Here is a 15,628-nt window from a genome sequence, read left to right on the forward strand (position 1 = left end):
TTGGTGACAGCACACCTGTGGAGTATTTCATGCAATTTTTGTCATCTGATTTGAGAAAGGGTGCTGTAAGTCTAGAGGGAGTGCAACAAACATTTGCTAGACTGATGCCTGGGATGGCAGGACTGACATATGAAGAATCACTGGATCAGTTTGGATTATATTCACTGAATTAGAAGAATGAGGGGATTCCACAGCTATAAAATACTAACAGACTTCACAAGTTACAATTTGGCAATTCAAAACTTGCATACTCAACTAACAGGATAACAAGATTCAAGTTATCCAGTCCTCCATCCATGCTAGATATCACACCCAATTCCATGAATTCTTAGCTTATCTTTAATGTGAAAACTTCCAAATTTGTTTTGGCAATCCACATAAACCCCATTGCTGCATTCAATTATCTTTTCTACCAATATGCAGATGGGATAGTCATTCAATAATTATTTCATGATACAGGTTTCATGAAGCAAAATAATGTCTTGTAAAGGCTGCCACTTCCAGTTGTGCGTGGATTGATTTGTTGGTTATCAGTCATGAAGACCACTTCCTCCTCCAGTTCATGTTCTGTGGAGCTGCAGGTGTCCAGCAATCAGTGTAATATTGCTCTTTTTGAATCAAGATCTGAACAGTTGGACTGCAGTGGTTCATGAAGGCAGCTCTTTGCCATCTTCTCAAGAGCAGCTAGGGACAGGCAATAAATACTGGGCAGTCAACCATACCCATATCCCACAGCTGAACATATTATTTAAAAAAAAGGACTAGAGAGGATAAACATAGCAAGGATGTTCCAAATGACTGAGGCCAGAGCCCCATGTAGGGCCCCATGTAGGGATTAGGAAGTGTCTTCACGCACAGAGTGGTGAGCCTGTAGTATTCTCTACCACAGGAAGTGTTTACATTGAAGTCTTTGCTGAAAAGATTCAATATAGTTCTTGGGGCTAAAGGATCAAAGGGTATGGGGAGAAAGTGGGAACAGGTCACTTTGGATGACCAGCCATGATCATTTTGAATGAAGGAGCAGGTTCAAAGAGCCTACTCGTGCTCATATTTTCTATATTTCTGTATAATTGCTGCATCATTGGTGCCCATCAATTAAGCTGCCTGTGCCCAAAGTTCTTGAATCCCATCCCTACACCTCTTTACATCACCACCTTGCTTTCCTCTTTTATGATATTCCCAAAACCTACCTTTTGTCAAAACTTTTGGTCATCTGACGTAATATCGCTTGTCATACTTTGTTTTATAATGCTCCTGTGCAGTCTCTTGGACCATTGTATTATTAGTACGATCATGAAAGTCTGAATACGTGCTTATTATTGCCTTAGTAGTCATAAATTATATACCTCAAGCCAAAAACGTGGCCAGTAACTGAACTGAGGTCCTTCCGAATGTATGGTCAGTTCAAAGTGAAATAATTTCCTTTACAGCCATAATGTATTTAAGTTTATCTCCTTTGTACCTTGACTGTATTTGCTGGTGAACTGTGCTTCTTTCTCCTTCACTAACTGTTTGTCCCAAATCCATTTCAGGCTTTAGAGGAAGAATTTGCTCGCAAGTTGCAGGAGCAGGCGGTCTTTTTCAAGATGAGTGGTGAATCTGAATGCCTCAATCCATCTGCACAGAGCCGTATTTCCAAGTTCTACCCCGTCCCAAGCCTGCATTCTACAGGATCCTAACTGTGGGGCTCCCAGGAGTTTCTCTTACTCATTCAGTAAACAAATGTTTGATAGTGCTGATCCAGTCACCTGCAGCAGGACCCTTTACTATCTTTGAGTTTGAAGACAGTCAGGATGCAGCTGTTTGAATTTACATGTTTTGAACCTTATTGGATTGTTTGCACCTGGAGATCCTGGATAAGATGCAAGACTGCATTTCCTAGCAGTCCAAAGTGGAAGACATGATGGGAGTGGTGTGTCTGTATCATTCATAGCACAACTTTAATAATTTTTAATACTCTTCTTTTGCCGAACCTTTTGATCCTATTGTCTGTTGGCCACAGAGCAGGAAAATAGACTCTAGGTTCCTGTATTAGGTCACAGAAGATCTTTGTATCCAGAGAGATATGCTAGAAATGCAGTGAGAGTTCTGGTGAAATGGTAATAGTTGTCTAATGAATCATGGAGTATTGCCATGTCTAAGAGTTTCCATTGCAATTAGCAGGTTTTAATAGATATTGCAGATTTCTGCATTATTCAGCGCTATCTAATAGCTTATCAATTCAACCAGAAATAAGCATTTTCAAGTCTGCGAGTTTGACAGCATCTGTGAAGAGAGAAAAATGAGTTTCAGGTCTTGCATTATATCAGAGCTAATGGAAGTCACTGACTTGAAACATTAGTTCTTGTTTCTGTCTCCACAGATGTCAATGCAGATTTTTTGTGTGTATGAATCATTTGCTGTTGAATTTCAGCCTTTTTGTGAAAAGGGGGCCTTGCATCTCAATGACACAAAACCTTAAATCAGAAATATGACCATGCTGTAACCTTTGACTGATACTGAGCAAAAACGTCACTTTGCACTTAGTGCCCTCATTGAGCGAAATCAGAGATTAGGAACATTAAAACTACAATACCACAACACTCAGCTGAATTCAACCTGTGTATCGGTACTGACTGTATACTGCCCTAGAGCCTGAAATATAAGGGTGCTTGATTTGGATGAATAAATGTTAGCGAGTTTTGAGAATGAAAATGAACCTTCCAGCTCAGCGAGCAAACCCACATCCTTGGATGAATAAAATTATGCATGATTTGTGGAAACTAACTAATGTTTAGACCCTATTCAGCATGAAATGCTGGAATTGTGATAAAATATTCTGGTATCAACTTGGTTGGTTAGAAGCACGTTGATTCAGCAAATCATGCGTTCAGGAACCATCACTACATTTCCCTAAATATTGTTGTTTTCCAAAAAAAAGTTGTATTTCCCTAAATTCCCAGGAGAGACAATTATCATTAGACTATTAATCCAGCGACCCAGCTTATGTTGTGGAGACCCAAATTCAAATCCCACCATAGGGGATGGGAGAAAATGAATTTAATAGAAAAAAGGTATCTGGAATTAAGAGTCTAATGATGACCATGAAACCATTGTTGATTGACAGGAAAAACCCATCTGGTTCCCTAATGTCCTGGAGGGAAGGAAATTTGCCGTCCTTACCTGATCTGGCCAACATGTGACTCTAGACCCACAGCAATGTGGTTGACTCTGAACTGCCCTCTGGGCAATTAGGGATGGGCAATAAATACTGGCCTAGCCAGCAACTCCCTCATTCCATAAATGAATAAAAGAAACATTGTTGTGTTTCCATAAATCACTGTCATTGCATTTCCCTAAATAACTCACTATGATTGAATGTCTAGATAACCATCATTAACATTGTTACATTTCTCTAAATAACTGTCACTACATTTCTCAAAACTACTGTCACTACATTAGTCTAAATAATGGTTACTATGTTTCCCTTAAAAATTGTCACTACGTTTCCCGAAATAATAATCAGTTAATTTCTCTAAATAACCATTGCCTCATTTCCTTGCATAACGTTACTAACCATCATCGCATTTTCCTAAATAACCATTGCTGCTTTTTCCTACGTGCCCCTGCTACCTTTTCTTAAATAACTATCACAGCGCTTCCCTAAACAACAGTGTTTGCCTCAATAATGCTCACTATTTCAAAGTATTTTAATAAGATGCTTTGAAGCATATTTGTGAGATATAATGGTTTGCTATATCAGTGCAAAACCTTACTTGCTTTTAAAGTGAAAATTTCATAACTATTGAAGTATTCTGGCATGTTAGCAGTGTGCTGTCATTAATTCTTCTCTAAACAGGAGGGAGGGCATGAGTGGTTGACTCTTAACTGCCCTCAGGACAATTTGGGATGGGCAATAAATGCTGGCCTAGACAGCAATGTGTCCCATCCATGAATGAATATGTAAAAAATAAATTGTTCTCCCACGCTTGTTAACGAGCTGCAGTAAGACATCTGAGGAGTTTGGGTGTCAGCTGAGAGCTTATATAAAGCAAACATCCATCTCTTTGAATCAGGATCTGTTATTTTTAAAGCAACAGTAAGTGACTCTACATTGCTTAATAATAACCATAAGTCTGTGCTTGCTTCATTGTCCAACCCTTTACACCTGAATCTATGAATTGCACAGGGAAGTAACTATTATCTACTAACCAACATAAACTCTATATATCTAAATTATTTTAATGGATAACATTCTATTTAAAGTACTTCTGCTCATTTGGTTTGAGTCTACGCCTGTACTCCTGCCCCTGCACCCCAAACCCAGTAATAATGGAATCTGTCAGATTGTTGAAGGGAAGAGGGTGTAAAGTTGGTGAGTTTAAGCTCCACGTTTGCATGTTAGTTTTGTGTGATTTATTTGGGATTGTTTGGTGCTCTGTACTGTAGAGGCGATCACACATGAGGCCTGTTGGTCTTTGACGTGTTCAGCTGTGACAGCAATTGATATGTAGACTGTCCATTTGAGGCACAATGACCAAAACATGGCACTTCTTTCAGAACTAAGTCTTTGAAAATATTCAAACTTGCACTCATGTTTGAATGACAAAATTGCAACTTCCACAGGTGTCAAGCCGGTAGCCTGGACACATTCATGGTCAGATATCTATATTAATGATCTTGCACCAGCTACCACTACAAGGACTCATTTTGCTGAATATTCTGCAGCAATGCTTTTCTATTCTTCTCATATCATCCAAATAAATGCTCCACCACTATAAACAATAAATGTTCTGGAACTTTGTACTTTTTAATTATGACATCAATAGCAGGTTAAGCAAAATGCAATTCCCAGGTGCTTGAATGTAGTTCCACCTTGGTGGAAAAGTCATCAAACAATATTTATTCCAGAAGGAGAATTTGTTATTTGACATTTTTTTCAGTCCTTTGTTTAATTCCTTCATTTTAGTTTTGAAAGTATGTTATTTTAGGGTGTAGGTTTGCTCGCTGAGCTGTAGGTTTGATATCCAAACGTACAGCTCAGCGAGCAAACCTACACCCTAAACCTCAACCTGGACCTACAAACCTTGCAGTATGTTACTTTATTTTGGGGAATGAGTATATCCTGGAAAGATCAGCATTTGTAGCTTATCCGTAATTGCTCTTAAGAAGTTGAAGATGAGCTATCTTTATGAACTACTACAATGCAAGTGGTGAATGGACACCCACTGTGCTGTTGGGGAGGGAGTTTCAGGAGTTTTTACCCAGCAACAGTGAAGGGATGACAATATAGTCAACTTGGTGTGGCTTGCAGGGGAACTTGAAGGTGGTAGTATTCCTATGCATTTGCTGACCTTGATCTTCTAAGTGATAGGTTCTCACAAATTTCCAACCTCTGTCAATGCTGGGACTGGTGGGAGCCCCATGATGCACTGTGAGTGGGATCAATGAAGAGACTGCAGCCATTTAAATGACCACTGTAATGTTAAAGTTAATTAGATGAGGTATGGACAAAGCCCAGTATAACACCATCAAGGGCCATCTATAATTAGAAATAGCTATGATACTAACAGTCAACTTGTGTGTTAGTTATGAACCTAAGAAATAGTAACAGAAGTGGGCTGTTAGGCCCCCTACAGCCTGTTTCTCCATCCATATGTTCAAGGCTGATTTTCCCTTGAGCTCTACTGCCCGTTACCCATAATTCACCAAGACCAGAGATTTATCCCTCACTTCAATGTATTCAACAATGGAATTTTTTTTGAATGGTAAAGTAGATTCAAGGGGCCAAATGTCCTATTCCTGTTTCTAATTCATATGCTTGTATGGCCTAAATGGATAAACCGTTATCTTGATAATGTGCCCATGTTCTAGATTCTCTGCCTCGGTATCTACCCAGTTACGTCGTTTCAGAATCTTGTGTTTCGATGAGATCATCCATCATTCTTTTAAATTTAAGAAAATATAGACTCAATTTTTTTAGCCTCTTATCTTTCATCCTAAAAACCACTAACCTTCACTGTACCACAGAATCCCAACAGTGTGGAAGCAGGCCATTCAGCCCATTGAGTTCACAATGACCCTCAAGTGCATTCCATCCTGACTCTCCCCACACTATCCATGTAACCCTGCATTTCCCATGGCGAATCTGCCTTACTTGCACATCCCTGGACACTATGAGCAATTTAGCATGGCAAATTCACCAAACCAACACATTTTGTACTCTGGGAGGAAACCAGTGCACCTGAAGGAAACCTACGCAGACATTGGGAGATTACAACCGCTGCACAGACAGTCCCCCCAAGGTGGGATTTTCACTTCTAATAAAAAATACATACTTTTCAAATAGAGTCTATAACTGTATCTCAGTGTGGCCTCATACAATTCTACAGAGTTCAATCATTATATTACATGAGGGTTCTGTTTGAAGGCATGTCCATGGTTCATTCTCTACTGACACTTTATTCTGAGCTAGTTTTTTTTTGTCTGTGGTGGTTTGCTACTGCATTCCATTTTTGGGGAGGCGGTCTACTCAGTCAAAATAAAAACCAAACTTGTGCTATTGGCATTATTCTGAACCACATACGAACAATCTTGCTAACTGACCCTCTTCAATTGTACTATTCTTGCTTATTATTTAGTCACCTTACAACAATAAAGTCCTACATACAATTTGGAATCCTAATTACTTGTTCTACTTATGAGTTATCTGCTTCCTTCTGAGTACATGCAAGTTCCTTTTGAACATCAGAGTTCTCAGGTTTAATACCTTCAGAAGAAAATTTCTGCTTTTCCATTCCAACTACTAAAGTTAAAAAGAGCTTAACAGCCCACATTATATGCCATCTGCCACTTTGGTCATCTTATATAACGTAGCTGTCACTTTGCGGCTTCTGAGTCCTCAAGTGCCAGTAGACCTTAACTTGGATTCTGATTTAATTATTTGAATATTTCATAACATTTTCTCATAAAGGGCATCATTGGGAAGGTGTAAAGTGAGCTTTACTCTGCATCTAACTTAGCTACACCTGTCCTGGGGGTTTTTGTTAGAGACAATGTAGAGGGGTATTTAGTCTGTAGCTTTCTTGCCCTGAAAATGAATATGGGGTGTGATTTTCACTTGAAACCAGGGTCCTGTTGCATAATTTCTTGCTAAAATAATTGTGATCGCCTCTACAGCATTACAGAGAGACTAAGTTTGTTTCTGAATTTGTAGTACATTGGGACTTGAATCATAATGAGTCCTCCAGCTTACACTTATCTAACATAGAACCCCAACCAAAACCATAGGAGAGCACCTGTGATCCATCACAGATCCTGTGTCCTGGATATTCCAGGATGTTACTTGTACTGTAACTGTTGGGAAACTAGTGTCTATATTTCTGATTGTAACTATAACATATGAAGGCTTTGCTACAGCTTTATATATTAGATGTTTCAATACCTAGAACTTGTTAAACTATGAAGAGAACTTATTTATGTGGATCAGATGTTCTACATAAAGTGATTATGTAGAAATAATTGTGTAAATAAAATGGTATTGCAGATGGCATTTGCTGTTTTCAATTCTAAAGTTGATATTCATGATAACTTAGTCCATGATATATCTCATTAAATGGGGGGCCAAGTGAACAAATCATTAATTTTTGGATATTAAAATGGATTAACTTCAAGATTAAGATTGCAGGTAAGTCAAAGTGAACTTGAGTTTGGATGTGAGGCCCTCTTACATTGTCTGTTTCATGTATTCCCCACAGAAAAGCTCCTGTTCTGAACTGGGAAAATACCAAGTAGAAAAATGGTTTTACCCTAAGGAAGGGAAAATTATCTGTTTTCATTGAGTTAAAGTAAACCTCCTTAAAGTTGTTATAAAGCAACTGGGAGCAACTGCTTTGAATTGGCAAACAGCTGAGGGTAAGGTCATTTGCATTTTCTGGGTAACATTATATAAAATTGGAAAAAAAACTAACCCATTTTGACAATGTAAAACATCATCTTGAATAATGTATCCACTGACTGGAGAACTCTGCACTTAACTGCATACTGCACAAGGGGTGCCAAGACCCCAAGGAAAAGGCTTAATTGGAGTAGGAACGGTGGGGTGGTTGGGGGAATTCTGGTAATTGAGAGAGAGAGGCTGGAAGGCAGGATCAGGGGGAAATCAAGGCCGAAAAGCAAGGAAAGCCTACAAACTCGCAAAAGATTCTGATTGTTCAGTGGATTAGTTAAATTTACAAGAACACAGATTTATGGGTTCACCATTGCAAGATATTATAAGTAGTACCGAACGTGTTTGAAACCTTTAGAAAAAGCCTGTAATACTGGGCAAGATGAATCCGTTAAAAGGCAAAACACAGATTGTTGGAAGCTGCTTGTATTTTTGGGCTTTCGAATGAGACGTTGCCGAAATACGCAGCCTAGTATGAGAAAATGAGCGGCTTGAACAATTAAGACTAATACAATAGTTGCAGATTAAACAAAAAAAACTTCGGATACTGGAAATCTGAAACAAAAACCTAAATTACTGGAAAAATTCACGTCTGGCACCATCTGTGGAGAGAGAAAAACAGTTAGCCTTTCCAAAGACCATTCACCAGTTGCAGTCACAGATCCTGGCTGATGGAAAAACATGCTTAAACATTCGTCATTTATATTCGAAACGTTAGCTTGCCTTCTCTGCATGGATGCTGCTTGACCCACTGTGACCCTTCAGCAATTTTTGTTTACACTACAGATTCCAGCATCGGCAATGATTTGCTTCTATATTGAAACACGCAGCAGATTAGCCAGCATCTGTGGAAAGGATCAGGTTGATGGTTCTCCAGGTTTTCTTGCAATTAATGTGAACGCATCGCTATTCTACTATCTGCAGGTACTGTCTAACCTAATTATTTCCAGCAGGTAGCGTGTGACCATTGAGCCCAAAGAACACTCCAGTTCCCATGATGAACTGCGCGTGCGCGGTAAACCGCGCGGCTCATGAGTTTGATTTCAAACTGACCAATGGGAGCAGACACAGTAAACGGTAGCGCAACGGTTCGAAGATGTCGGAATCTCGGTGAGAGAAAAACACAGACACACGGGGATAGGGAGAAACAGTCACGCACAGGGGGATAGAGAGATGGGAAAAGAGAGAGACACGGGGATAGAGAGATGGGAAAAGGGAGAGACACGGGGATAGAGAGATGGGAAAAGGGAGAGAGAGAGAGAGAGACCGGGGATAGAGAGATGGGAAAAGAGACACGGGGATAAAGAGATGGGAAAAGAGAGAGAGACAGGATAAAGAGATGGGAAAAGAGAGAGAGACAGGATAAAGAGATGGGCAGAGAGAGAGACGGGGATAGAGAGATGGGAAAAGAGAGAGACACGGGGATAGAGAGATGGGAAAAGGGAGAGAGAGAGAGAGACCGGGGATAGAGAGATGGGAAGAGAGAGAGACCGGGGATAGAGAGATGGGAAAAGAGACACGGGGATAAAGAGATGGGAAAAGAGAGAGAGACAGGATAAAGAGATGGGCAGAGAGAGAGACACGGATAGGGAGATGGAAAAAGACGGGATAGAGAGAGAGAAAAAGAGAGAGAGACATGGGGATAAAGAAATGGGCGGATAGAGAGGTGGGAAAAGAAAGAGAGAGACACGGTGATGAAGAGATGGGCAGAGAGAGAGAGAGAGACAGGGGGATAGAGAGATGGGAAAAGAGAGAGAGGGCAAATTGGAGTATAATTAAGAGGGAAATCAGGAGGACAAAAAGGGACATGACGTAGCGTTGGCAAACAGAATTATGAAGAGTCCAAATAGTTTTTACAAATACATTAAGGACAAAAGGATAACTAGGGAGAGAGTAGGGCCTCAAAGATCAGCAAGGCGGCCTTTGTGTGGAACTGCAGAAAATGGGGGAGATATTAAATGAGTATTTTACATCAGTATTTACTATGGAAAAGGACATGGAAGATATAGAACGTAGGGAAATAGATGGTGACATCTTGAAAAATGGCCAAATGACAGAGGAGGAAGTGCTGGATGTCTTAAAACGTATAAAGGTGGATAAATCCCCAGGACCTGACCAGGTGTACCCTAGAACTCTGTGGGAAGCTAGGGAAGTGATTGCTGGGCCTCTTGCTGAGATATTTGTATCATCGATAGTCACAGGTGACGTGCTGGAAGACTGGAGGTTGGCTAACGTGGTGCCACTGTTTAAGAAGGGCGGTAAGGGCAAACCAGAGAACTATAAACCAGTGAACCTGACGTCAGTGTGGTGGGAGGGAATCCTGAGGGACAGAATGTACATGTATTTGGAAAGGCAAGGACTGATTAGAAATAGTCAATGTGCTTTTGTGTGTGGGAAATTATGTCTCACAAACTTGATTGTGTTTTTTGAAGAAAACACGACAGCAAACACGAGGGGACACAACTTTAAAGTGAGGGGAGATAGGTATAAGACAGATGTCAGAGGTAGTTTCTTTACTCGGAAAGTAGTAAGGGTATGGAATGCTTTGCTTGCAGTAGATTTGCCAAGTTTAAGTACACTTAAGTCATCATTGGACAGGCAAATGACGTACATGGAATACTGTAGGTGGGATGGGCTTCAGATTAGTATGACGGGGCGGCGCAACATCGAGGGCCGAAGGGCTGTACTGCGCCGTAATGTTCTATGTTTGTGAGAAGATTTGTAGCCTGGGTGCTCGTTGTTGTGGTTCTGTTCGCCAAGCTGGGAATTTTTGTTGCAGACATTTTGTCCCCTGTCTAGGTGACATCCTCAGTGCTTGGGAGCCTCCTGTGAAGCGCTTCTGTGATGTTTCCTCCGGCATTTATAGTGGTTTGTCTCTGCCGCTTCCGGTTGTCAGTTCCAGCTGTCCACTGCAGTGGCCGGAATATTGGGTCCAGGTCGATGTGTTTGTTGATAGAATCTGTGGATGAGTGCCATGCCTCTAGGAATTCCCTGGCTGTTCTCTTGTTTGGCTTGTCCTATAATAGCAGTGTTGTCCCAGTCGAACTCATGTTGCTTGTCATCTGCGTGTGTGGCTACTAAGGGATAGCTGATCGTGTCGTTTCGTGGCTAGTTGGTGTTCATGGATACGGATTGTTAGCTGTCTTCCTGTTTGTCCTATGTAGTGTCTTGTGCAGTCCTTGCATGGGATTTTGTACACCACGTTGGTTTTGTTCATGCTGGGTATCGGGTCCTTTGTCCTGGTGAGTTGTTATCTGAGAGTGGCTGTTGGTTTGTGTGCTGTTATGAGTCCTAGTGGTCGTAGTAGTCTGGCTGTCAGTTCAGAAATGTTCTTGATGTATGGTAACGTGCCTAGTCCTTTGGGTTGTGGCATGTCCTCATTCCGTTGTCTTTCCCCTAGGCATCTGTTGATGAAATTGCGGGGGTATCCGTTTTGGTGAATACATTGTAGAGGTGTTCGTCTTCCTCTTTTTGCAGTTCTGATGTGCTGCAGTGTGTTGTGGCCCTTTTGAACAGTGTCTTGATGCAACTTCTTTTGTGTGTGTTGGGGTGGTTGCTTTCGTAGTTCAGGACTTGGTCTGTGTGTGTGTTTTTCCTATATACCTTTGTGGTGAATTTTCCGTTCGGTGTTCTCTGTACCATCACGTCTAGGAATGGGAGTTGGTTGTCCTTTTCTTCCCCTCTAGTTAATCTGATTCCTGTGAGTGTGGCGTTGATGATCCGGTGTGTGTTTTCTATTTCTGTGTTTTTAATAATTACAAAGGTGTCATCTACATATCTGACCCAGAGTTTGGGTTGAATTTGCGGTAAGACTGTTTGTTCTAATCTTTGCATTACAGCTTCTGCTATGAGTCCAGAGATGGGTGAGCCCATGGGTGTGCCATTGATTTGTTCATATATTTGGTTCCTGAAGAAGGGCTAATGCCCGAAACGTCGATTCTCCTGTTCCCTAGATGCTGCCTGACCTGCGTTTTTCCAGCAACACATTTCCATCTCATATATTTGGTTGTTGAATGTGAATTGCCTTGTGAGGCACAGGTCCAATAGTTTGAGTGTGCAGTCTTTGTTGATAGGTTCCCCGTCTTGTTGTCTGTTCTGTATGTCCAGCAGTTTGGTTTTGTTTCTCTGGCTAGGGTTTTGTTGATAGAGGTGAACAGTGCCGTTACATCGAATGAGACCATATTTTCTTCTTTGTCTATATGTATATTTCTGATGATGTCCAAGAATTCCTGTGTTGACTGGATAGAGTGTCTGGATCCACTGATCAGGTGTTTCAGTTTCTGATGTAGTTCTTTAGCCAGTTTGTGTGATGGTGTCCCTGGTAGCGATACAATGGGTCTGAGTGGGATGTCTGGTTTGTGCACTTTAGGTAGTCCATAGAATCTGGGGGTGTTGTTGCTTTCAGGTTTCATTCTCGGTAGGTCAAACCTGGTTATTTATCCCTTTTTTTGCAGGTTCCTCAGTGTGTTGTTTATCATATTGGTGAGCTGTGGGGTGGGGTCAAACTCTCTCTTTGGTAGGTGTTGGTATCTGCAAGTAGTTGTTGCGCTTTCTGGATGTCCAGGATGACCGTCATTCTGCCTTTGTCTGCTGGTAGTATGATTATGTTCTTATCATTTCTTAGTGTTTTTACTGCTTCCCTCTCCTTGGTGTTGAGGTTGTGTGTTTGTCCTTTCCTTGGTATCAGGGGTATGATACTTTATCTCACTGTTTGTTGTGGCTCTTCTGTCAGTCCATTGTTTCTGTTGTAATGTTCTATGTAAGTAACAAAGAGGATTGATCAGGGCAGAGTGGTAGATGAGATCTATATGGACTTCAGTAAGGCGTTCAACAAGGTTCCCCATGGAAGACTGGTTAGCAAGATTAGATCTCACGGAATACAGGGAGAATTAGCCAATTGGATGCAGAACTGGCTCAAAGGTAGAAGACAGAGGGTGGTGGTGGAGGGTTGTTTTTCAAACTGTTCCCCATGGAAGACTGGTTAGCAAGATTAGATCTCACGGAATACAGGGAGAATTAGCCAATTGGATGCAGAACTGGCTCAAAGGTAGAAGACAGAGGGTGGTGGTGGAGGGTTGTTTTTCAAACTGGAGGCCTGTGACCAGTGGAGTGCCACAAGGATCGGTGCTGCAGATCACACCAAAATTGGAGGTGTAGTGGATTGCGAAGTTGGTTACCTCAGATTACAACAGGATCTTGATCAGATGGGCCAATTGGCCGAGAAATGGCAGATGGAGTTTAATTTGGGTAAATGCGATGTGCTGCATTTTGGGAAAGCAAATCTTAGCAGGGCTTTTACACTTAATGGTAAGGGCCGACAGAATGTAACTGAACAGAGACCTTGGAGTGCAGGTTCATAGCTTCTTAAAAGTGGAGTCACAGGTACATAGGATAGTGAAGAAGGTGTTTGGAATGCTTTCCTTTATTGGTCAGAGTATTGAGTACAGGAGTTCGGAGGTCATGTTGCGGCTGTATAGGACATTGGTTAGGTCACCGTTGGAATATTGCGTGAAATTCTGGTCTCCTTCCTATCGGAAAGATGGTGTGAAATTTGAAAGGGTTCAGAAAAGATTTACAAGGATGTTGCCAGGTTTGGAGGATTTGAGCCAAAGGGAGAAGATGAACAGACTGGGACTGTTTTCCCTGGAGCGTCGGAGGCTGTGGGGTGACCTGATAGAGGCTTACAAAATTATGAAGGGTATAGATAGGATAAATGGACAAAGTCTTTCCCCTGGGTTGGGGGAATCCAGAACTAGAGGGCATAGGTTTAGGGTGAGAGGGAAAAGATATAAAAGGGACCTAAGGGGCAACTTTTTCACGCAGAGAGTGGCACGTGTATGGAATGAGCTGCCAGAGGAAGTGGTGGAGGCTGGTACAATCGCAACATTTAAAAGACATTTGGATGGGTAAATGAATAGGAAGGGTTTGGAGGGATATGGGCCGAGTGCTGGCAGGTGAGATTAGATTGAGTTGGACCAAAGGCTCTGTTTTCGTGCTGTACATCTCCATGACTCTATGGGAAAAGATAGAGAGAGGGAGAGAGAGAGACCGGGGATAGAGAGAGATGGAAAGAGAGGGAGAGAGAGACCGGGGATAGAGAGAGATGGAAAGAGAGGGAGAGAGAGACCGGGGATAGAGAGATGGAAAGAGAGGGAGAGAGAGACCGGGGATAGAGAGATGGAAAGAGAGGGAGAGAGAGACCGGGGATAGAGAGATGGAAAGAGAGGGAGAGAGAGACCGGGGATAGAGAGATGGAAAGAGAGGGAGAGAGAGACCGGGGATAGAGAGAGATGGAAAGAGAGGGAGAGAGAGACCGGGGATAGAGAGAGATGGAAAGAGAGGGAGAGAGAGACCGGGGATAGAGAGAGATGGAAAGAGAGGGAGAGAGAGACCGGGGATAGAGAGAGATGGAAAGAGAGGGAGAGAGAGACCGGGGATAGAGAGAGATGGAAAGAGAGGGAGAGAGAGACCGGGGATAGAGAGAGATGGAAAGAGAGGGAGAGAGAGACCGGGGATAGAGAGAGATGGAAAGAGAGGGAGAGAGAGACCGGGGATAGAGAGAGATGGAAAGAGAGGGAGAGAGAGACCGGGGATAGAGAGAGATGGAAAGAGAGGGAGAGAGAGACCGGGGATAGAGAGAGATGGAAAGAGAGGGAGAGAGAGACCGGGGATAGAGAGAGATGGAAAGAGAGGGAGAGAGAGACCGGGGATAGAGAGATGGGAAAAGAGAGAGAGACACACTTCAATAGAGAGATGGTAAAAGGGAGATAGGCACGGGCATAGAGAGAAGGGAAAAGAGAGAGAGACACTGGGATAGAGAGACGGAAAAAGAGAGAGAGACACGGGGATAGAGAGACGGGAAAAGAGAGAGAGAGAGAGACACTGGGATAGAGAGACGGGAAAAGGGAGAGAAAGAGACACGGGGATAGAGAGATGAGAAAAGAGAGAGAGACACAGTGATAGAGAGACAGGAAAAGAGAGAGAGAGAGAGACGCTGGGATTGACGGGAAAAGAGAGAAAGACACTGGGATAGAGAGACGGGAAAAGAGAGAAAGTCACTGGGATAGAGAGACGGGAAAGAGAGGGAGACACTGGGATAGAGCGACGGGAAAAGAGAGAGACACGGGGATAGACACACTGGTAAGGAGAGAAAGAGACAGACACTCGAATAGATAAACAGGTAAAGATAGAGACAGACAGACACAGGAATAGAAAGACTGATAAGGAGGGAGAGAGAGAGACAGACACGGGAATAGAGAGACGAGTAAAGAGAGAGAGAGACAGACACGGGGATAGAGAGACTGGTAAAGAGAGAGAGAGACAGACAAGGGAATAGAGAGACGGTTAAAGAGAGATACAGACAGACACTGGGATAGAAGAGACGGGTAAAGAGAGAGAGAGAGAGATAGACACTGGGGTAGAGAGACTGGTAAAGAGAGAGAGAGAGATAGACAAGGGAATAGAGAGACGGTTAAAGAGAGAGACAGACAGACATAGGGATAGAGAGACGAGTAAAGAGAGAGAGAGACAGTCACAGGGATAGATAGACTGGTAAAGAGAGAGAGAGAGAGACACAGACACGGTGATAGAGAGACGGGTAAAGAGAGAGAGAGAGATAGACACGGGAATAGAGACGGGTAAAGAGAGAGACAGACAGGCACGGGAATAGAGAGACGGGTAGAGAGAGAGAGACAGACAAGG

The 15,628-nt window shown here is 42.4% G+C and overlaps 2 protein-coding genes across 5 annotated transcripts in view; both read left to right on the top strand.

Moving 5' to 3' along the window:
- slka (STE20-like kinase a) overlaps positions 1-7,529 on the top strand; it is a 184,721-nt gene extending 177,192 nt beyond the window's left edge. For all 4 annotated transcript variants that reach the window (XM_087998814.1, XM_087998811.1, XM_087998812.1 and 1 more), the window contains one exon: positions 1,533-7,529. In XM_087998814.1, coding sequence (XP_087854940.1) covers positions 1,533-1,679 — 147 coding nt within the window. In that variant the 3' untranslated portion in view covers positions 1,680-7,529. The remainder of the gene's footprint in view (positions 1-1,532) is intronic.
- A 1,462-nt stretch (positions 7,530-8,991) lies between these two features.
- Positions 8,992-15,628, top strand: part of arhgap19 (Rho GTPase activating protein 19) — a 52,613-nt gene continuing 45,976 nt past the window's right edge. The window contains exon 1 of the mRNA XM_043712883.2: positions 8,992-9,037. Coding sequence (XP_043568818.1) covers positions 9,024-9,037 — 14 coding nt within the window. The 5' untranslated portion in view covers positions 8,992-9,023. The remainder of the gene's footprint in view (positions 9,038-15,628) is intronic.

This window comes from Chiloscyllium plagiosum, unplaced genomic scaffold (assembly GCF_037043375.1).
Source record: "Chiloscyllium plagiosum isolate Xiang-an unplaced genomic scaffold, Cpla_swu_hap1 HiC_scaffold_22, whole genome shotgun sequence".
Lineage (NCBI taxonomy): Eukaryota > Metazoa > Chordata > Chondrichthyes > Orectolobiformes > Hemiscylliidae > Chiloscyllium > Chiloscyllium plagiosum.